The following is a 23,442-nucleotide window of genomic DNA, read 5'->3' as shown; positions in this document are numbered from 1 at the left end:
AATGGCGCTCTCAGTTTCTTTTGTTTCTGTTTGTGGATTGTGCCCGTGTTAAGTCGCTGTACCGTGGGATTGCTGGGTCGCTTCATCACAGGCAGCTGTGCAGATGTTTGTCGACACGCTTCCCGCGCAGATCCTGCTGCATGATCGAGTCAACACTGCACTCTGCTGGACGCTCTTTCAGATACACTTTGAAATGATCGCTTCTTTGTAAATGGGTCAGTGATTTTATTTGAATCTGTTAGTTTATTCAAACACACATTGAACATAGGCTAGAGTTTATGCACAGAGACAGTGACCTGAATTCACATCTTCTTTAAAGATTTAGATTTTTAATTAAATTAACTTAAATAATAGTAATAAAAAAAAAATCTAAAATTAAATGTGTAAAGACTACTTTCTAACTTTTTTTAATTAACGTTTTTTTATTATTATTATTGAAGGTGTAAGAAAAATAAAAATATTTTATAACTTTTTATTTGATGGTTATGAAACTCGATGGTTATGGAAATTAGTAACCCAGATAATCATATCGAAATATAAACTAATAACAAGATCTAAAATTACAATTTATAGAAAGAAATCAGTCATTTGCAGGCTTGCGGGCTAGAAAATAGAAGTATTTAACTCCCATGATCACTTCTGTCTCCGAGGATGTCACACCCATTGCATGCAGCAGTCTTGATAGGAAAAATAGAGTGTGAGGAAAAGAGAATGAGATACATGATATGACACACACATTATATAATATATATATATATATATATATATATATATATATATATATATATATATATATATATATATATATATATATATTATACACACACACACACACACATATAGACATAGACATTACATAAGAAAACTCAAAGTCTAACACCTGTGTTCAGTGTCCTGTGAGAGTCGTCTGGCCTCTTCTTGATCCTTTTTTAAGAGAGCCTGGAAACTGGAGAAAGATTCCACCATGCCGATGTAGCCAGAGAGCGGGACAGGCTTCCTCACCCAAAAAATGTCCTGCCTAAAGACAAAATACAGTTGCAGTGTAGCTTCTGATACAGCATCCAGCCATGTTATAATTGACCATCTTTTTTATTTATTTTTATTTATCCTGGATAGCAACAGTTTATGTAAGGGACAGATAGTGAATAAATCAAATGTAAATGTTCAATTTAAATCCTTTACATTTTTATTATGTAGAATATACAAAAGGTAATCAAGGCATAACAAGCCCTTTTATTAACTGAGGCTATAGTCACAATATAACAAATTGCTACTTATATGTAACTTTATAAAACCTTCAGTCTCTAAACCTAAGATTAATTGCACTTTGAACACTTTGACCTACTTAATTATCTATAAAGTTAATATTTTAACAGCTAGTTTGTATATAACTACATTACCATTCTTTGTCTGGATACTGGAGAGAGTCATGTGTTTTTTTGTAAAGTTCGAAAGAGCTGGATCTTAGGTAAGGGTTCCGGAAAGGCTGCAAGGCTGCATAAAACTGTAATGAGAAAGATGTATATGACATGATAGAATACTTATTTTTGTGTCAAAAACATTCTTTTACCACTGCACTGTAAAAAATGAATCGTGGGTCTTGTAATTTTCATCAAAAAAAATTAAGGTGATAATTAAAAATAATGTGTGGATTTCATTAAAGAAATTGTGATTCAGTGTTGTATAGAAAATATATATTTTTACTAATAAAACCAAGAGATGCGTTTTCCTCATTTTGTTTTAGGAGACTTAAGCAGTTTTGGTGCTTGAATTGGGGAACTGATTAAACTAAAATAATTAAGGAAAGAAGGCTGCCTATTTAATTTAAGTGAATTAGCTCAATTTTGCAGTTTTATTTTAGAGGTGATTGTTAGTTCCCAGCATGCTTTGCATATGGCTGGAAATGGAGAGTAAATTTAGAAATTAAATGCTACTTTATGTTTTTGAGTGAAGGGAGGCATCTATTAATGTTTAATGTTCAGTTACATTTGACATTTGTAAGAGTTTCTGTAACATCGAAGTTTCCATTGCACAGTGCAATCGTTACCACTGTGCAGAAGAGTAGAGCTTGTAGTTATGGATACTACTTTTCTAAGGCATTAAACCTTGTTTAATGGGCAGTAGCCTTGCTAGTGCTAGTGCAGTACTTTCCAGAATTTCTCAAGTATTTTCCTATTTGAGCTGATTGGCTGTATACAGTCTTGTAAATGTATAAAATAACAAAATACAAACAGATCTCATTTAAAATCACAGACTTTTGAGAATAAACTTAAAATAAATGAGCACATTTCCCTAATTATATTAAACTTATTGTGCCATAGACTAAATAATTTAGGAATTTTTACTTAATTTATTTGGGTAAATTTCACTTAAAAAAACAACATCCTTAAAATCTACTCAAATATAATATGTGTAATATTGTTACCATAATTTTTTTAAGCAGATAGCATGTGATATTTTTAACAGTGTGACAGTGTTCAGACAGCAAATTGAAATGTCAGAAATATCAGTCTTATGGGCCCCACCTCATTACAGATGTGGTTTAAAGTCTCCGAGCAGTCTCCGTAGCTCAGCTCCATGTCCATGATGTAGTTGAGAACTGCGAGGCAGCCGTGAGGCTTAAGCACTCTGTGAGCCTCCTGAAGAAAACGCGAATGGTCAAACCAATGGAACGCAGACATGGCCGTCACAAGATCTACAGAGCCATCTTCAAAAGGCAGTTCTTCAGCTGGACTCTCCCTTTGTGTGTCAAATAAGTAAAACAGATGCATGTGCATATTGAATGCAGGAAACTTATAAAGAGAACAAAATCAAGAGCATAATCATAGTATTTCACTTCTAAATAAATAAATAAATAAATAAATATTAGAAATCTTAATTTAGGCCCATTAAGACATTATTTTCATGTCCCAACTTTTTAAGTGGCAGAGGATTATGCATTTTTTTTTTTTTTTTTTTATCATTTATGACACATTAATGATTCTCATTGCTGTAATAGAGTAATGAGAGTCCTTCTGTCTGGAAACAATCCTTTCTTTAATAATTAAAAAAAAATATACAAATATAATATGTTTTACAGTAAATATACATTTTGCAGAGATTTCTGAGTTCTTTGTGTGTGCATATTTTACTTTTGAGTTTACTTGTATTTTTCACAAACTCATTTTTAAAATTATACATCATTATACTTTTAGTATTATATATATATATATATATATATATATATATATATGTGTGTGTGTGTGTGTGTATGCATGCACACACACCATAATGCTTGTCACATGCTCTTTACTCGAGACTCAGCTTTTCAGAGTAACACTTACTTCTGTAGTGAAACTGGTGCTAAATGTGACTGCATTAGTTTGAAAACAAACTGTTGTGTGTTAATAAATGCATACTTTCTGGCTGATGGAGGTTAAATGGTGACACAAAAGCAAGCTGCCACACATGCAGTAGCACCCAATTCAGCTTTGCATACCTGTAAGAGACATTTGGCATATTAACATGTTTCCTCCCCATCTCCAGTTGAGCAGGACTGATGTCTGTCCCTACCACACAAGTATAATGTGGTGCCAAGAGCAGTGTTCCCTGTCCTGACCCACAACCAACATCTACTGCCAGGTCATTGGCTGAATTGGTCTAAGAAAATACAGTAAACAACATAACCAAATGTAAATGAAATGACAAAGATGTCAGGCTGATGATAAACAACAACAAACAGTCATAAAAGTCCTACATTACTCCTGTGGAACTGTAGAACCTTGTCGATGAGCTCTTCAGAAGGAGAAATTCGGTACTTCCAGTATGTGTCTGCATGTTCTTTATCCTCGAACAAACGTACCGCCATGTTTGACTGCTGTACAAGCATACTAAACACTGAGAGACAGCATCAACCGAACCAATAGCACTAAGCTGTTTAAAGGGGTGGTGTACTGTTTTGTTTTCAAGGCTTAATTATGTTTCATGGGGTGCACTCAATTATATGCAATGGGCTGATAAAAAGTCAGCTGGCTCAGTGTGTTGTGATTCACTAAACCACCTCGAGTGCGTATGAACCTGTTTTTATATTATTAAAAAATGTGGGGGAAGTGAGTGATCCACACTCAATATCAGTTGGTGGTGGATATCCTTTTTTTTTTTTTTTTTTTTGTAAAGTGCCAATAAAATTTCAAGAAGAAGAAGAAGATGAGGAACATTCCACCCCTTGAGCCGCAGAGAATATTAATGAAGAGTCTCATGCAGAACCTGTGCAAGCATGGCTCTTAATAGTATGTTTGTTTGTTGTTGTCTCATACTTTTAGATACTCTGTTGTTTGTAAATCCTACTGGTTCTGTAAGCTTTTAATATACGGTTTTATTCTTATTAAAGCTTTAATACAGCACAGGAACCGTAGGCGCACCCGTTTATAAAGCTCATTCATTGCTTTGTGAAAACAAGTGTATAACTGGAACAGTTTGTTTGAGCTAATCTGACGAGAGAGAGAGAGAGAGAGAGAGAGAGAGAGAGGGAGGTGCAGAGTAGGGTGACGTGAGGAAGAGGATTGAGCTCCGCTGCTTTAGAACATTTGTTTTGAAGCTTCCTTTGAGGCAACCCTAATGTGCTTAGTTTGCTAATGAGGACTTGAGCCTCACACACAGACTTTTGTTTTCACATTCATTCTGGAGTAAATACCAAAGGTTCTTTCAAAATGAATTAACATCTCCTAAGCAATGACCAGAAAAGAAAGGTTTCCAGAATGACAATATACTGTAAGAGTACAAAAAAATAAAAGTAGAGAAAGCACAATGCTTATCTGTTGATGTTGATATTGCTGAAGAACAACATGTTTATGAAATAAAGAATTGTTTCTATGAAGTATGGGTGTTAAGAAGGAGTTGTTATCATTTTTACAAAACCTAGATTGAGTAAACATTTCTGTGGCATTCAGGAATTTTTTTTTTTTTTTTTTTTTTAGTGTTCATGTGAACAAACTACACAAATTCAAAAGTAAAAACTAAAGGATTTTATTGTTATTTTAAACAACCTTACATCAATGGCTGCATTTTGTAGAGTAAATCATTTCAAATTAACATTATGCAACATCGTAATGCATAGTGCAAATACTAAATGGTTTATATTTTCAGAATCTTTCATGTGAAATTATGAAAATATATTGCAGAGGAACTACAGTATCTAAACACCTGGGGTGATGGTATTGTGGGTCATGTGATTGAGTCATGTGTCACTCAGGTTTACATGCTAGCACACAGAAGTACTCCATTATAAAGTCGACTTTGGCCTCTGTTGATGACACTTTCATCTCCTCCAGAATACTAGAAGAGAATAAGTGACAAGCAAACATACCATCAACATCTGTAAAGGCCAAAAAGCGAGTTTCCTTTAATAAGAATCTTGCAGTCTAATTTTGTGTTACAAACAATCAACATTGCAGGACAGTAAAATCGGCTGAAATGTTGAAGTTCTTAAAAAAGAAGTAATTACCGTGAGGTTGTTCTCTCCAACAGTGCGGTCGCAGCGCTTGGATCGGCTCTCAGATAGGCTTGGTACATGGAGAATGTCTGAATAAAACCAATTACGTTCTTGATGCTCAGCTGCTGCTTGATTGGAATGATTTCAATCCTTACAAAGACAGGAGAATATTACAAAACTGTTAGAATCAATAACTGCAACTCATATCAAGAATGATATTATTCAAAACAAAACATGTCAAATATAATGTTTTAGATAAATGTTATTTTAAAAAAAATGCATAAACCAAATACTATTTTTTATTGTACACATAAATGCACTAAATATATAAGCAGTTTTTTTTTTTTTTTTTTGTATAGGTTCATTGACAAACAGAGTTAATTATTCATTGCAGTGCTCTGGTTTACCTCTCTTTATCTGGGAAGGGTATGGTTTCAAATAAGATCTTTAGCTTACTGTTGGCCAAAGTTACCTTACTGCTTGTGTAAGGCAGCAGTATTTGCTTTACCTAGCAGGATAAATTGATACAAGAGTGTAGTTAGCAGTTATTCTATGAGCATATTTAACCTTTACTGAAATGGTTTGCAAAGGTAAAAGTTGCTAAACATGCATTCAATAAGAAGAAGCTTGGCAATTACATACTAATAATCAAATTATTATAATATATAATCTATAATAATTATATAACATGATTATAATATCTCATTATAAATAATGATACTTATTTCATTTATATAAATACATAGTTATGGCTTACTTCCTCATATATGTTATTAAGTCGATCACCACAAGATTCATAGTGTATTTTCATATTGTCTCCATAGCCAAAGAGAGCCAAGCAGCCATGCGGCTTCAGAACACGTGTAGCCTCCTTTATGAAACGTTCAGCATCAAACCAATGAGCCGCAGACGCAGCCGTCAGCAGATCCACTGAGCCATCTGGGAACGGCAGCTCCTCTGCTGTGCCTACTCTGTCATTTAATGATAAACATATTTTGGAGACACCACAGTAACCGAATTGTGTTCTTTCAATGTTATACAAAGGTATAATGGTACACTGTATCTTATCTTTTTATATTATAAGATACAAATAAGTCATGGGACAATATTTATTTATTTATTTTTTATTTTATTTTTTTTACAGAAGATTAGGAACCAGCATTACTGACCTGTAGCTGAGGTTAGGGAACCCTGGCACTGCTCTCGCCTGCTCCACCTGAGATTCACTGACATCAATGCCCACCACCTGCTCAAAATACCCCGTCAGGGGACGAGAGGTCTGCCCCGTTCCACAGCCCAAATCCACAGCCAGCTGATGGGGCTTTCCTTTCTGTGAAGCATGTTTTTACCATCAAACATTATATAGGAGAACAGCTTATTTATTTTTCCCACATATTAAATATACAGTAAATAAGTAATAAACAAATGTTATGTAACATCAATTCCTTTAGTGTGACTTCAAAGGTGTTAAGTTATGAGTTTGCTACATTTGCACTTCTGACTTGCAATACTGGACATGGAAAAATGCCAATTTACCCCACTGTATACAATCAATAAGTATACAATCTTATATATCTATATATCTATATATATATATATATATATATATATATATATATATATATATATATATATATATTATTTGTAGTATACACATAATTACAAACACATTAGTGTGCTCTTATTAAAGTTTATTATTATTATTAAATAATGTATTCAAATGGTTTTACATTGTATGTCCTCCATATTTTGGAAGGGTCTCACTGTTACCAAACAAACATGCAGTGATTCAGCTCGACACATATCTGGCTCTCGCGCTCAAAAAGAAACACTGATAACACGACAGCCTTACCTTTTCGTCCAGATAATGGAGAATAAGCTCCTTCAGCTCATCAGGTGGACCAAATCGATATTTTTGATAGAGGGAGGCATGCTGTTTCTCTTCAAACAATCTTTCAGTCATCTTCACTTCAGAGTGAATTTTTAGAGGAAATTAAGTTACTGGAGATCTGTTGAGAAGAGTTAATCATTTCTGGACATTACAAACACAGCAAGAGGCGGGACTGTGTTGAGATTTCATCAAAACGATTGCTATATGCCATACTGTTTCGGTAATCATCGACAATGACTTGAAAATGTTAAGGCTAAATTATAAATAGCAAGTAACGTTAACGTACTAGCCTACCCTTCACAAATTCTGCCGTTTAAAGTAACGTTAGTCTGTATTAAAATACAACGCTGTACATGCAGTAGAATTCAGAGCTGTGTCCCGTTAAGTCGAGTTTGAAGAAAAAAACTATAGATCCTCTTTAGGACTCATTTATTAAATAAAATAGTGTAATGTAATAAGACTTTGCACTGTAAAGGATGTCGCCATATTTGTTATTTATTACGTTCTTCAGTGTCAGGTCACGGTATCGCGAGAGTAGGGCTTCCTTATTATGTAATTTGGCTAAATGTAATTTAAACGGAGGAAGATTGAAAATAATATTGTCACACACACGTGTTGCAATTGTGTGTTACAAAAGTAATAACCATTCCAGTTGCACATACGTGTTCTTTGAAAATTTGTTTACCAATACATTACCAATAGAGGGCAGCAGAAGCACCTTAACACAGAGAAGCTGTTTGCTATAGTCATCAATGACTATTACCTAAGTTGCAAGTGTTTTTTAAAAATAAATTTTAATACCTGCCATTTTTCAGTTATCAAACACTACTACTGAAAACTTGCATTAGCTGAACCACATGGCTATTTAAAATGCCAGTATTTTTCTGTGTTTAGTTACATAAAACTCTTTGACGATAATATTTAATGTACAGTAAGTACCCACATCATTCCTTATTAAAACATAATTCAAGACCAACCATTTGCACAGATATACCACAACATTCTTTGGGCCAGATGTTTGATCTAATTTTAAAACAAACCATTAAAAACCTCTCCTTTCATTTCCTCTTTCTCTGCATTACAAGATTGATACTTCTTCGGCCTCTCTGAAATAAGACGGAACACAACACCATGCATATCATCTCATTTTTTGTATTGATGTTAAAAATTGTGCTTTGTTACAGATCTCAAGAAGGTGAGTATTACAAATCTTATGCTATATAAACAATAGCCTATACTGTATATTTTCATACTTCTGATTGTTTGTTACGTTGTTACTAAGAAACATATCAGTCATGTTTAGCTGGGAAGTATATTTTAAACAGTCTTTACCATCATTACTGTAATTTTAATTTAACAATGCTCCGTGCTTGTACCATAATTTAATTAGACTACATAGAACATCAAATAATATTATTTGATATGTGAGTAGGCCTAGCAATTATGTTTGTGACTGTAATAATGTCATTGAGTAACCCTAACCAAACCTCAAATCAGAATTCTAATCTTTGACTTTCAATATTTCAATCGATTGTTGTAACAGTAACACTGGTATTTGTTCACTCTGTTTTAATTTCACCTCTTCAAAGTTCAGCGTGGATCTGACGTGTCTTTGCGATGTGACGCTCCTCTCCGGTCTAATTCCTCCACTTTGCATTGGGAGAAAGATGGAGAACAAACACCCAACAGCACTCTGATGTACAACACCTCTGCCTACATCATCTTACACACTGTTGATGAACGCAGTGAAGGGAAATATTACTGTAGATTGATGCAAGATGGAATCGTACAAACTGTTAAGAATCACACACTTAATGTCACTTTATGTAAGTACATTCAATTCAATTGTGTCAGTGTTTTGTGTACACTGTCATGATCTCCAAATTGCTGTTTCAAAGTATGTGATTTATCTAATTAAAATAAATTGTAGGCTATATTGTATATAATTTGTATATAATCAAAGAACATCTCCAGTCTATAGTTAATAAAACAGGTTTGAATGTGTCAAAGTGTGAATAAGATATGTTCAGTGGATAATGACTGAAACTGCTATTTACTGTAATTTACTTAGTACACTATACTTTTTCCACAAAGCTATACTCTCTATATCTTTCCAGATTCACAGAATAAAAAGCATACAATTTACAGACAAAGTGCCCATAATAGTGATGTATCACTGATCTTCAAGTCTAAAAAGAACTACCACAGGTTAAGGTGGACATGGGAACAGAGACCTAAATCACAGATTGATCTGATAGCTGTAGAAAAAGGAAGAGAAGTTCAAATAAAAGGACCAATTAAACCAGGAAGAAATTCTTTTACTACATACACTGGTCAAGGTTTCATATTTCACATCTCACCTGTGAACTTCAATTATAGTGGAACATACAGGTGTATTACTGAAACAACAGTCTACACAACCACAATACTACGCACAATCAGAGGTTTGTAAGAAATTTACATAGTTTTCTCACTTACATGCAACATGTTTGTTCTCAGCTGTTCTCAGCTGTAAAGCAATGTTTGCGTTTCAATAATATTTCTTAACAATTAACAATTTTGTATTTTTTTTTTTTTTTTTTTTTTGGTGAAACAATGTTTAGAGAGATGGTTTGGTCAAATTCAGTGAGTGAGAACTAGTTAAACAGCTAGCATTGCTTGTAGTGCATTTGAGGTGTGTTGAAACGGTAAAATATTTATTTATTTTGTAGATTTTAATAAGTATATTTCTCCAAATGTAAAATCTAATTGATTTCAGTCTCAGTGGAGTCCCCTAATGGTGTGTTGAGGATTCAGTCAGTGGATCTTACCTGTGAAGTTTCTGAAGTAACTGATTCAGTGACGCTGGTCTGGCTCAGGATGGAGGGGAACAGAGGAGTGCTGGTCAAACAGCAAAATATGACTGAGAAAAACACCATGTTACGTCTCACAGTGAATCTATCCAAATATGAATCAGACCCGCTGCACTGGCAGTGTGCAGTTTTTACTGAGAATACACTCAGAGCTCTGGCCCCTATAACAATCAGTCGTACCTCATCAAATACAACTGCTCCAACAGGAAGCTCAGCTGTAACAAACAAAGGTAATATTTTTGAACCATTAATATACTGTGTGTGTATATATATATATATATATTTACTTTAACACAGATTGAATTCTCAAAATATACATTTTAAAATACAATTTTTCACTGTTTAATCATGACACTGTTGTAATCATCTGACTCAACATGTCTGCAGAAGACACCATGACAGAGGACAATCATCTACAGACAGAGACCATTGTGGGTTGTGTTGTTACTGTCAGTGTGCTGATTCTGCTGGGATTTCTAGTTTTTAAATGTCAGCGAAAAACAGGTGAACTCATCTCAGAGACAATATAGGAAGGAGAACACTGTCCAAACGAATGGGTCAGATGGTGACATTCTCTATGGGAAGTGAATTAAAGTCCTGTCTTTCATTTTAAATGGCTAACTGCATTTTTTCAGAGACACTGCTTGTTTTTATAGCTTGTTAGTACACACATGCTTATTAGCTGGATCAAGCTATTTGATGCAGCTTAACCTTAATTTATATTTTATATAAAAATGTTTTACTTGTTTAAGTGTACATTTTGTCCATTGCATGTTTTCCTAATTGCAGTGAGATTTGAAATACGAGATGTTGTCGTATTGTTTCACTAGATGAAGGTCACGTCACTGGATTAAAATCACAAGATGAAGAAGACATCCATTATGCTTCAGTGACAGTAGCAGGATTAAGTCATGGTAAGACAGACGTTTAAATGTCTTCTGTAAGTTGTATATATTGAGAAATCTATGTTAAATATATGACTTTGATTTTATTTCCAGGAACTGACAAGTGTTTTATAGGAAATCATCCAAATTCAGAGGTCAGCTATGAAATCAACTTCTTTCATAAACATTTCAGATTGTCATTTTGATTTTGTAATGATACGTGTGGTATATATATACGTTTGTGATTCATTTGCAATGTATGTCTCAATATCTACAGGACGGAAATTCGGCAGTCATCTACTCAGCCATTAAAGCACAGTGAGCCTTGTCACTGGGAGCTTTGTATTTTATTTATTTCATTTATTTAAAATAAATGGAATTGCTAAAACACAGAATGAATCTTGTATTAATGATAGCATGCTACTCATCCATTATTTTGGGACTAAATGTTAAAACATAAGTCTAATGAACCATGCATGCTCAAGTGCATTATGGGTGTGTAAGCATAAGGTCTTTGGGTTTCACTTGAATTGGAAACATAAATGCATCAACACGATCTCTGAGTATAATCAGATCTATATGCTGACATGCCAGAAATAACCCCAATGTGGTTTCATGACACACAACTGTGTTAATTTTAGCACAGTATTTCCTGTTATGGAAAACAAAACAAAAAACAAGATGATTTAGCTTTGCAGCAAATGTTTAAACTAACTAAAAGTAAAAGAAAATTCAAAATATAAAAATAAATAAATGAAAATGAATTGCAATAATTTTAAACAGTGAAATATTCACAATTAATTAATTGCCTATGTACACTGAAGCCTATAACACCTTTTTTTGAATGGAATGTTGTCATGCACAACAGCATGGATTAATTAAATTAGAAGAAGGAAGAGGAGAAGAAGAATGTTTCTTAAACCTCTTGTCTAACTATAATCACATCAGTCCATCACTAAGAACACATTACTGTGTGTAACATGAAAATGAGTTTCAAACACCTACTTCAAAATTTTACAGTAGTGTTACATTTCTTATTGAGTTGTATTTTTAAATATTTATTTGTAATAAAAAAAAAAACGTTAAGAAGGCTGCATGTGACAAGTAAGGTAAATAATTTTGTAAATTAATTCTTTCAGCAAAAGTGAAAGTAAATACTTTTGTAATGTTGTAAAAAAAAAAAAAAACATTCAGATAGAAAATGTTAATTTCAACATGTAATAATATTTCTCAATATTACTGTTTTAACTGTGTTTTTGATCAAATAAATGCAGTCTAAGTAAGCGTAAAATCTAACTGACCCCAATCTTTTCTTTTTTCTTGAAGAACGAAAGTTAGAGCATGTGTTCTATGTAAGTTATGGCAACACTGTAAAAGAAATTTGTTCTTCATCTCTCTACTTTGTTTAAAATTCATGAGCTGTCTGTTTTCTGTGGCATTCAGATATCTGACTATTGCATGGTTTGCACCACCCAGTAAAAGTTTCTTGCTACACCTTCTTTAAACTCTTCAGAGTGCATCACTTTATCTGAGGCAATGGGAAGAAGAATCATGCCACTTATATCTTTTCCCATCTTTGTTTTGATGTGTGGATTTTATTGCTATTTCATGCTATCGGTGAGTCTCACTTTAACTACTGATCATATCAAAAGGAAGAATATTCTATATTAATTCTTCCCCCTTTTGTACCTCGTTGATCGACATGACATAAATTCTAAATAGAAATTAATACATTCTAGAATTATTTAATAATGTTCAAGCCATTTGAAAAAAAAAAAAAAAAACATTTATATGTAGAACAGTTATCTGCAGTTTCACATACACTGTTATTATATTCAAATTAAATTAATTTTTAAAGCTGTATATAACTGTTTTACTAAAAAAAAAATGAACCTAAACATGTCTACTGTATGTCAGTGTGTGATTAACAACCACGACAGACAAAAAGTTTTATTTACAAAGCACACAGTCTAAACCTTAAAACATGAAGGTTGGTTGATTTTTCTTCCAGCAACAATATTTAAAAAAAGATATTTGCAGTTTCTCAAACTCTTTTCTAATGTTCTAGTTGTCAGAGTTCAGCGTGGATCTGACGTGTCTTTGCGATGTGACGTTCCTCTCCTGTCTAATTCCTCCACTTTGCACTGGGAGAAAGATGGAGAACAAACACCCAACAGCACTCTGATGTACAACACCTCTGCCTACATCATCTTACACACCGTTGATGAACGCAGTGAAGGGAAATATTAATGTGGATTAACTGTTTAAATAGAAATATTTTTTACATAGAAGCATAGTAAATACATACTTACAATATTGTCCATATCCATTCAAGTAGGTATAGTGCTTTACTAAATAGAAACTAAAATTGCACAATTGTATTGTACATTAACCTCTGTGTTCTTTAAAATGAGAAATCTATGTTAAAATTATGACAACGATTTTTTTTTTTCCAGGAGATGACAAAACCGAAATGCAAGTTCAGATGTCAGCTTTAAAAAACCCTTTTATAAATATTTCAGATTGTCATTTTGATTTGTTAATGATGAGTCTGTTTGTGATTTATGTACAGTAAATACACTCTTTATGTTATGTGGAGGGTATGGATGAGCTCAAACGCAGACAGGATAAACTACACACAGGGTTATTTATTGACAAAAGGGGAAAACAAAAACCCACGAGGGGGAAAACAACGACTAGGTCAAAGACAAGATGATCTAACAAGACTAGGAACTAACAGTTAACAAAGACTCTTAACATAAGAACACTAACTACAGATAAACATTCACAACGTGTTTTCAATGTGGAACAATGAGTAACAATATCACAGAATCACATGTAGAAACAATGAACTGCACAGGACAGTGAAGACAAGGGGATATAAATAGGAAGACTAATAAAGACACAACAGGTGGCACGGGCAAAGCAATCACGACAAAACTAGGATAACAAGGGGGCGGGGCAAGGGAATGAGACAACACAAGCACATGGCCCAACAACCAGGCCATGTGCTTGCACACAAAACACGGGTCTGTCATGATCCTGCCTCAAGACTAGAAGAAAATCAAGGACACGAGGGCAGAATCATGACACTTTAAGCTTGTATATCAATATCCACAGGTGTCGGACAGCAGTACTACAGTCATCTACTCTCATCTTTAAAGCACTGTGAGCCTTGAAACTGGAAAATCTTGTACAAAACTTTGTATTACTTTTATTATTATTATTATTATTATTATTGAATATAGTTATATCTTGTATTAATAATAGGAAGCTAGTCATTCTAGGTATATATTTTTTTTTTGGTATATGAATGAAAATGTAGCTCTTTGCTCAAGTGCATTATGGGAGTGCTCAGTCTGTAAGGAAAGGGTCTTTGGGTTTCACTTGAATTGGAAACACAAATGCATCACCAACACTATTTCTGAGTATTAGCAGATCAATATGCTGACATGCCAGAAATAAACCCCAATGTGGTTTCATGACACACAACTGTATTTCCTGTTGTGGAAAAAATATGATTTAGCTTTGCAAAAACATTTCAAGGAAGACTGCAGAAAGAAATTGCAAGCATTTTAAACCATGAGTTATTAAAAATGATACAGAAAAATGTCTGCATTGCATTTGTGGACTCATTTTCTCATTTTGAGATATAAAATGTTTTCAGGCACATTGGAAATAGTTCTGTGATGACAAGTGCATCAATAAATGCAATAACAATAACAATGTTTCTTATGCCTCTTGTCTAACCACAGTTACCTCAGACACATGAACACAAAATTGGTTTTGAACACCTATTTCAAAATCTTAATAAACCCAACACTAAACTAAACTAAAAAAAAAAAAAAAAAAAAAAAAAAAAAAAAAAACATAACCTTATGGTTTTTATTTTTATATTATTCTATTTCATTTATTCTTTTAAATGTTTTGTAATTGTTATTCTAATATTATGCAATGTATTAGCTATATATTTCTGGGCAAAAACAATAGTTAGATATTTTTAGTATGTTAACTTACTGTCTTTGTGTATTGTTCCCATTTCACTAAAAAGCTTAAATAGGGCTGTTTAATTACTGGTTCTCTTGTCACAAAGATGTTTGGCGCATGAGGGTTGCTGGCCACAAAATTTAATTTCAGTTTGATTTATTTGCACAGTTTATTTAAGTCATGAATTTATTTTTACATTACATATTGTTTTAACTACCTTTTCAAACCTCCAGCAAGCAAGACTGTACAGAACTAATGGACCACAAACCACTTTTAGCAAAAGCTAAAAATACAATGTATGGGTCAAAATTATTGATTTTTCTTTTATGCTAAAAATCATTAGGACATTAAATGAAGATAATGTTCCATGAAGATATTTAGTACTTTTCCTACTGTAAATATATTAAAACTTATTTATTAGTAATATGCATTGCTAAGAATTTCATTTTGACAAATTTAAAGGCCATTTTATTTGTACTTAGAATGTTTTTTTTTTTGTTTTTTTCTTGTACCCTCAGATTACAGATTATCTCTGCCAAATATTTTCCTAATAAATAATCCTAATAAACCATACATCAAGGCAAAGCTTATTTATTCAGGTTCCAAATGCTGTATAAATCTCAATTTCAAAAAAAAAAAAAAAAAAAAAATACTGTTATGATTGGTTTTGTGGTCCAGGGTCACATTTATTACTTAAATTAGAATGATTATAATTAGTTTCCACAACAACAACACAATTTTATTAATGATTTTATAGAGGAAATGTCAGTGGACAATTTCAGTGTTATTTGTGTATTAATTTAGATTTGTATTCGATTACAAAAGAAACTATGCTTTTTCACTTTTTCAACTTTAGTTAGTTTATAATGATGCTGTTTGAACATACAAAAAGATCTGCAAATTTACAAAGCTCAAAGTCCACTTCAAAAGGAGATATTTTATTTAACAAAAATCACTTTTCAAAAACTACATCGAACGACTCGGACTACAACGCGTATTTTCTGGGATTTGTGATCTCACAAATCTGTACAAATGGGACGAGTCTTGGTTGAGCTGCACTAGAGAAGTCAATGAATGTTATGACTATGTCAGAGACACGCTAGTTTTCCCAAGGCAGATGAATTTAGAGTGGTTACAATCATCCAGGATTAAACTGTGCTCAAATTGATTTTATTTTTGAATATTTACACTGCAGCAGGCAGCTATGGTAATGGGCATTACATTTCCTGACCAGCTGCCAATCACAACACACACTGGCCCAGTTAACCAATCACAGCACATTCTGTATTTCAGAAGGCGGGCCTTCATTTGATACAGGAACTATTCAAGCCTTTCAGCCAGACTGGGGAGAAGTGTTGTAATAATTTCAAATATGTGGAAAATATTGTGTTTTCAAACAACCTGTTCTACAGCCCCAAAACAAAAGAAAGACTTTTCAGGCATAATAGGACCTCTTTAATAATGGACCTCCTAAAAACCTTTTTGACTTTATATTGCATTTTAGATCACAGATTTGTGTGTCTGAAATAGACCTTAAGATTTGACCTCAGTTTAGCAACCATTTCCTGCACTGGAAATGAAGTAATCAGGAATACCAGACTTGTCTTAAAATAAAATGTAGTTTATAAACATTTTTTTTATGCAATATTACATTAAATTGGCTTAGAGCTGTTTAAACCAAAACATATGCAAGTAAAAGAACACACACACACACACACACACACACAAGTTGTTGTCTGGCTAGCACTTCCTTTAAACTCTTCAGAGTGCATCACATTATCTGAGGCACTGGAAGGAAGAATCATGCCACCTACATCTTTTACAATCTTTATTTTTATGTGTGGCTTTTATTCCAGATTTCATGCCATCGGTGAGTCTCACTTTAATTACTGATCATATCAAAAAAAGACAAATATTCTTTCTAGACATTTTTTTATTATTTCCTATTTTGCAGCTTGTTGATCGACAGACAACATACAGGTGCTGGTCATATAATTAGAATATCATCAAAAAAATTATTTATTTCACTAATTACATTCAAAAAGAGAAACTTATAATATACAACTACTGTGATTCATTACACACAGACTGAAATATTTCAAATGTTTATTTCTTTTAATTTTGATGATTATAACTGACAACTAAGGAAAATCCCAAATTCAGTATCTCAGAAAATTAGATTATTGTGAAAATGTTCAATATTGAAGACACCTGGTGCCACACTTTAATCAGTTAATTAACTCAAAACACCTGCAAAGGCCTTTAAATGGTCTCTCAGTCTAGTTCTGTAGGCTACACAATCATGGGGAAGATTGCTGACTTGACAGCTGTCCAAAAGACGACAATTGACACCTTGCACAAGGAGGGCAAGACACAAAAGGTCATTGCAAAAAAGGCTGCCTGTTCACAGAGCTTTGTGTCCAATCACATTAGAGAGGCGAAGGGAAGGAAAGTATGTGGTAGAAAAAAGCAATAGGGATAACCGCACCTGGAGAAGATTGTGAAACAAAACCCATTCAAAAATCTGGGGGAGATTCACAAAGAGTGGACTGCAGCTGGAGTCAGTGCTTTAAGAACCACTACACATAGACGTATGCAAGACATGGGTTTCAGCTGTCGCATTCCTTGTGTCAAGCCACTCTTGAACAACAAACAGCGTCAGAAGCATCTAGCTTCAAAAAGGACTGGACTGCTGCTGAGTGGTCCAAAGTTATGTGCTCTGATGAAAGTAAATTTTGCATTTCCTTTGGAAATCAGGGTCCCAGAGTCTGGAGGAAGGGAGGAGAGGAACATAATCCACGTTGCTTGAGATCCAGTGTAAAGTTTCCACAGTCAGTGATGGTTTGCGGTGTCATGTCATCTGCTGGTGTCGGTCCACTGTGTTTTCTGAGATCCAAGGTCAACACAGCCGTATACCAGGAAATTTTAGAGCACTTCATGCATCCTGCTGCTGACCAACTTTATGGAGATTCAGATTTCATTTTCAACAGGACTTGTCACCAGCACATAGTGCCAAAGCTGGTTTAAGGACCATGGTATCTCTGCTCTTAATTTGCTAGCAAACTCACCTTAACCCCAAAGAAAATGTGGGATATTGTGAAGAGAAAGATGCGATATGTCAGACCCAAGAATGCATTAGAGCTGAAGGCCACTATCAGAGCATCCTGGGCTCTCATAACACCTGAGCAGTGCCACAGACTGATCGACTCCATGCCACGGCGCATTGCTGTAGTAATTCAAGCAAAAGGAGCCCCAACTAAGTATTGAGTTCTGTACATGCTCATACTTTTCATTTTTATACTTTTTAGTCGGCCAAGATTTCTAAAAATCCTTTCTTTGTATTGGTCTTAAGTTATATTATAATTTTCTGAGATACTTAATTTGGGATTTTCCTTAGTTGGCAGTTATAATCATCAAAATTAAAAGAAATAAACATTTGAAATATATCAGTATGTGTGTAATGAATGAATATAATACACAAGTTTCACTTTTTGAATGGAATTAATGAAATAAATCAACTTTTTGATGAAATTATAATTATATGACCAGCACCTGTATATAACTGTTTTACTCAAAACAGTTGAACCTAAACATGTCTACTGTATGTCAGTGTGTGATTAACAACCATGACAGACAACCAGTTTTATTTACAAAGCACACAGTCTTAGCCTCTGTTTGTTCAAATATTTTGTAAATTAATATTAATGAAAATAAACTGTATTTGTGTCCTGAGCAAGGTTTTTTGGTTTTATCCTGTAGTGTTTGTTGTTTGCAATTGTTGTAATTGTAATTGTTTTTCATTTTACACAGCATATTCACCAATTCAAACCGCTCAGACTCAGAATGAAGGTTGGTTGAGTTCCAATACAGCAACAATATTAAAAAAAATATATGAAACAGTATAATATATATATATATATATATATATATATATATATATATATATATATATATATATATATATATATATATATATATAATTTAAACGTAAAAAATATATTTTTGCAGTTTCTCAAACTCTTTTCTAATATTCTAGTTCTCAGAGTTGTGCGTGGATCTGACGTGTCTTTGCGATGTGACGTTCCACTCCTGTCTAATTCCTCCACTTTTCATTGGGAGAAAGATGGAGAACAAACACTCAACAGCACTCTGATGTACAACACCTCTGCCTACATCATCTTACACACCGTTGATAAACGCAGTGAAGGGAAATATTACTGTAAATTGATGCAAGATGGAATCGTACAAACTGTTAAGAATCACACACTTAATGTTATTTCATGTAAGTACATTTTTACAATGTTATTATTACATTAAATCTGTATTTCTGCATATACAGATACAATATGCAGAAGTCATTAAAAATAAAGAAAATAATGTTTAGGCCTAAAGACGTTGCTTTTCACAAATATGTTTTCAAATGACCCATGCTACTAACTGAGATAGCTCTACTACTGAAAGTCACCAAGTTACCATATTGTTTTCCAGATTCAGATGGAAATAGTAAAAGTCAAACCATTTCCAGTCAAATCTCCAGTCAAAGCTCCAGTAATACCGATGTCTCACTGATCTGCAAGTCTGCAAGTAAGTACTGGAAGTGGACCTGGGAGTCAAATTCTAACACACAGATTGATCTGATAGCTGTTGAAAATGGAGGAGAAGTTCAAATAAAAGGACCAATTAAACCAGGAAGAGGTTCTTCAGAAACATACAATAGTCAAGCTTTTATCTTTCACATCTTACCTATGAACTTCAATTATAGTGGAACATACAGGTGTATTACTGAAACAACAAACTATGCAATAACAATACTACGCACAATCAGATGGTTGTGAAATACATAAGTTAATAAAGTGATTTGACATTCAGCCAAGTGTGGTGACCCATACTCAGATTTTGTGCTCTGCATTTAACCCATCCACACACGCATGCACGCACACCACACACACACACACACACACACACACACACACACACACACACACGCACACACACACACACACACACACACACACACGCACACGCACACGCGCACGCGCACGCGCACACGCACACGCACACGCACACGCACACGCACACACACACGCACACACACACACACACACACACACACACACACACGCACACGCACAAACACACACACACACACACACACGCACACACACACACACACCTGGAGCAGTGGGCAGCCAATTATGCTGCGGCACCTGAGAAAGCAGTTGGGGGTTCAGTGACTTGCTCAAGGGCACCTCAGTCGTGGTATTGCCGGCCCGAGACTCAAACCCACAACCTTAGGGTTAGGAGTCAAACTCTCTAACCATTAGGCCACGACTTCCCCCCTAAAATAATAATATATTTTTAAGTCAAGTCAAGTCTGCTTTATTGTCAATTCTTCCACATGTACAGTACATACATACAGAGAATTGAAATTGCGTTACTCTCAGACCCCCAGTGCATACAGATAACATAGATAACAGAGCCTAAAAATCTAGACCAAATATAAAATATAAGAAACAACTATACAATCAGGGAATGTAAAAAAGACATAATAAAATTTAAATTAAAGTTAAATAAAGCAGCATAAGGCACAGGGCAGATAGAGTGCAAATCAGTGAAGTGAACAAACAGTGCAGATAAAAGATTTTTATTGCAAAAAAGAAGCTTATTCAGTCTGATGTGTTTACTGCATGTCATTCATGTTATTGTTGATCTCCATCTCAGTGGAGTCTCCTGATGGTGTGTTGAGGATTCAGTCAGTGGATCTTACCTGTGAAGTTTCTGAAGTAACTGATTCAGTGACACTGGTCTGGCTCAGGATGGAGGGGAACAGAGGAGTGCTGGTCAAACAGCAAACTATGACTGAGAAAAACACCATGTTACGTCTCAAAGTGAATCTATCCAACTCTAAAACAGACCCGCTGCACTGGCAGTGTGCAGTTTTTACTGAGAATACACTCAGAGCTCTGATCCCTATAACAATCAATTGTACCTCAAACAAAGGTAACATTTTCATCCATTAATTCACTGTATTTTCACCTTAACTCAGAATGAAATTGTGAGCTCAAGATGTACAATGTAAATGTTCTAGCTCATCCTCAAGATGTAATTAACAATTTAATTTTTTTTTAAAAGTCTTCCTTTACTTACAGTAATCAACAAACTATTTTGCTGTGTTTTGACTCTATTTACTGGGATACTGCTTGGAGCTCTATTGTACTACTGCTACAGGAAACGGAAGTCAGGTAAAAAACAATCAGATCTTTAAAAATTAGAAATCTTTCTGTAGAAAAAGTGTAAGAAAAGTGTAAGTGTAAGTACAGTGTAACTCTTGCTGTGTTTGCCATCATTTCAGTGCACTCTAACCCTCAGGAGTCTGAACCAGTCTATATGAATATCAACCATATGAGACATGAAAGAGGTATTTAAATCAACAAAATATTTTTCATAGTATCAGTACAGGAACCCTCCGGCAAACCTAGCATCATGTTGCCTATTGTTAACAAGATATCCAAAAAATGTGTTGATCTATTTTACTTCATTCTCTTCCAGTAGAGCGCAGCACACCAGAAAACAGAGAAAATAGTCATAAAATATATCGCAATATAAGAAGAAACAGATATGGTAAGATCAGTTTCATACAGTAATTCCACAATTTCAGCATAATCTGATAATTATCTTTGTGTCTGCAGGAAAAGGAAACATAAATAAAAGAGATGAGGTAAGTGCGGTACAGTTCAAAACAGTATATATTTTTTACATATAAGAAATTATGTTGAATTGTCACTTTCCCCCAAAATAGTTTATTTTTTGCTATAAATTTACCTTGTCTTTCAGACACCGGATACATCAGACAGTTTGACCTACGCAACCATTGTTTTCAACAAGTCCAGGTTTCAGACTTAAAATATAACTCCAGTCAATTAGGAAAACCTATGACACAATTTCATATAAGGTTTTATTTTTATATATGAACCTCAAACCAATATCTCACAGAGAAAGTATGAACATTTTCTTTATTAAACATTGTCTGGTCACAAAAGATATAATCTGAGAATGCATTTAGAGATTCTCAGATCTACAGTAACTGCGTTCATTAAACCACCAGCTCAAATATTAATCCTACTGACTGAAACTGGATAATTGCATCCTTTTATTAGTGTTGTTTTAATCGCATTTTGTAAAATCATTAACTATGCAGCCAAATATTATCATGATTTTGCATTTGCTATATTATAGGTGCCTTCATATATGTGCATGCATACTGTTGAAATGGCCATTTGATGGCACTGTTTGAAAACATTCTTGAATAATAATAATAAAGTGTAAGTACTAAAAAGGATAATGCAGTTACATCCTCTTCTCTCTCACTTTCTCTGTCTGTCACTTTCATCCTCTTGGAATCCACCCAGAACATACTGCTTCATTGTACTTAAAACACAAAAGTGTGGAAAAAAGTAGTTTGAATAGGATGTCTTTATGGACCAGGAAAATGTTCCTCAAGGTTGCTCTGCTTTGTTTAAATATGTCTTTATTTAAACATGGTGGGGAGGATTTTAAATGCTTGACAAGGTCTGCTAAGTATAACCACTGAGTGATGAAGAATCCAAATGCACATACATGATGTTATACGGGGAGGGGAAAGGCAGATGTTGACAGAATGGGCAGCACATAGGCTTCAGATAATCCCATTTTATTAAAGTCCTGACCACATCATGTTGTAAAGACTTATTACGAGGAGCACCATGAGTTTGGTCAAGATGGGTAGACTCTTATCCAAAGTCTTACTTTCAACTACTGACAATGACAGCACCTTTCTACAAACCCGATTCCAAAAAAGTTGGGACACTGTACAAATTGTTAATAAAAACAGAATGCAATGATGTGGAGGTTTCAAATTTCTATATTTTATTCAGAATACAATATAGATGACATATCAAATGTTTAACCTGAGAAAATGTGTCATTTTGAGGGAAAAATAAGTTGATTTAAAATTTCATGGCATCAACACATCTCAAAAATGTTTGGACATGGCCATGTTTACCACTGTGTGGCATCGCCTCTTATTTATATAACAGTCTGCAAACGTCTGGGGACTGAGGAGACAAGTTGCTCAAGTTTAGGAATAGGAATGTTGTCCCATTATTGTCTAATACAGACTTCTAGTTGCTCAACTGTCTTAGGTCTTTGTCACATCTTCCTCTTTATGATGTGTCAAATGTTTTCTATGGGTGAAATATCTTGACTGCAGGCTGGCCATTTCAGTACCTGGATTCTTCTCCTATGCAGCTATGATGTTGTAATTGATGCAGTATGTGGTCTGGGCATTGTCATGTTGGAAAATGCAAGGTCTTCCCCGAA

General features: G+C 34.2%; 4 protein-coding genes across 7 annotated transcripts; 2 read left to right on the top strand and 2 right to left on the bottom strand.

The window, feature by feature from the left end:
• Positions 1-201: 201 nt before the first annotated feature.
• On the bottom strand, positions 202-4,866 carry LOC128019851 (putative methyltransferase DDB_G0268948). 2 transcript variants are annotated; one of them, XM_052606140.1, is made up of 6 exons: positions 3,737-4,866; positions 3,479-3,639; positions 2,526-2,739; positions 1,401-1,504; positions 881-1,018; positions 202-677 (listed from the first exon to the last, which is right to left on the bottom strand). In XM_052606140.1, the coding sequence occupies exons 1-6, from the start codon at positions 3,866-3,868 to the stop codon at positions 581-583; spliced, it is 846 nt and encodes a 281-aa protein (XP_052462100.1). In that variant the 5' UTR covers positions 3,869-4,866; the 3' UTR covers positions 202-580. The 2 variants fall into 2 exon arrangements, with proteins under 2 accessions (XP_052462100.1, XP_052462101.1); XM_052606141.1 differs by having other exon boundaries at positions 3,761-4,866.
• Positions 4,867-4,988: 122 nt separating this feature from the next.
• On the bottom strand, positions 4,989-7,862 carry zgc:162396 (uncharacterized protein LOC555292 homolog). 2 transcript variants are annotated; one of them, XM_052606143.1, is made up of 7 exons: positions 7,656-7,862; positions 7,323-7,479; positions 6,640-6,800; positions 6,228-6,441; positions 5,878-5,978; positions 5,483-5,620; positions 4,989-5,313 (listed from the first exon to the last, which is right to left on the bottom strand). In XM_052606143.1, exons 2-7 carry the CDS (start codon positions 7,431-7,433, stop codon positions 5,223-5,225), a joined length of 816 nt encoding a protein of 271 aa, XP_052462103.1. In that variant the 5' UTR covers positions 7,434-7,479; positions 7,656-7,862; the 3' UTR covers positions 4,989-5,222. The 2 variants fall into 2 exon arrangements, with proteins under 2 accessions (XP_052462103.1, XP_052462102.1); XM_052606142.1 differs by having other exon boundaries at positions 7,323-7,862.
• Positions 7,863-8,246: 384 nt separating this feature from the next.
• On the top strand, positions 8,247-11,492 carry LOC128019849 (uncharacterized). Of its 2 annotated transcripts, none has more exons than XM_052606138.1 (8): positions 8,247-8,556; positions 8,956-9,187; positions 9,479-9,805; positions 10,120-10,443; positions 10,601-10,717; positions 11,044-11,127; positions 11,212-11,252; positions 11,375-11,492. In XM_052606138.1, exons 2-8 carry the CDS (start codon positions 9,058-9,060, stop codon positions 11,417-11,419), a joined length of 1,068 nt encoding a protein of 355 aa, XP_052462098.1. In that variant the 5' UTR covers positions 8,247-8,556; positions 8,956-9,057; the 3' UTR covers positions 11,420-11,492. The 2 variants fall into 2 exon arrangements, with proteins under 2 accessions (XP_052462098.1, XP_052462097.1); XM_052606137.1 differs by having other exon boundaries at positions 8,248-8,556; positions 8,951-9,187.
• Positions 11,493-12,996: 1,504 nt separating this feature from the next.
• LOC128019359 (uncharacterized) lies at positions 12,997-22,434 on the top strand. Its single transcript, XM_052605333.1, has 9 exons — positions 12,997-13,009; positions 13,166-13,330; positions 19,121-19,366; positions 19,573-19,668; positions 20,806-21,084; positions 21,234-21,326; positions 21,437-21,502; positions 21,634-21,705; positions 21,774-22,434. Exons 1-9 carry the CDS (start codon positions 12,997-12,999, stop codon positions 21,845-21,847), a joined length of 1,104 nt encoding a protein of 367 aa, XP_052461293.1. The 3' UTR covers positions 21,848-22,434.
• The last annotated feature ends 1,008 nt before the right edge of the window (positions 22,435-23,442 follow it).

This window comes from Carassius gibelio, chromosome A9, assembly GCF_023724105.1.
Source record: "Carassius gibelio isolate Cgi1373 ecotype wild population from Czech Republic chromosome A9, carGib1.2-hapl.c, whole genome shotgun sequence".
NCBI lineage: Eukaryota > Metazoa > Chordata > Actinopteri > Cypriniformes > Cyprinidae > Carassius > Carassius gibelio.
This window is presented reverse-complemented; position numbering and strand designations above follow the sequence as displayed.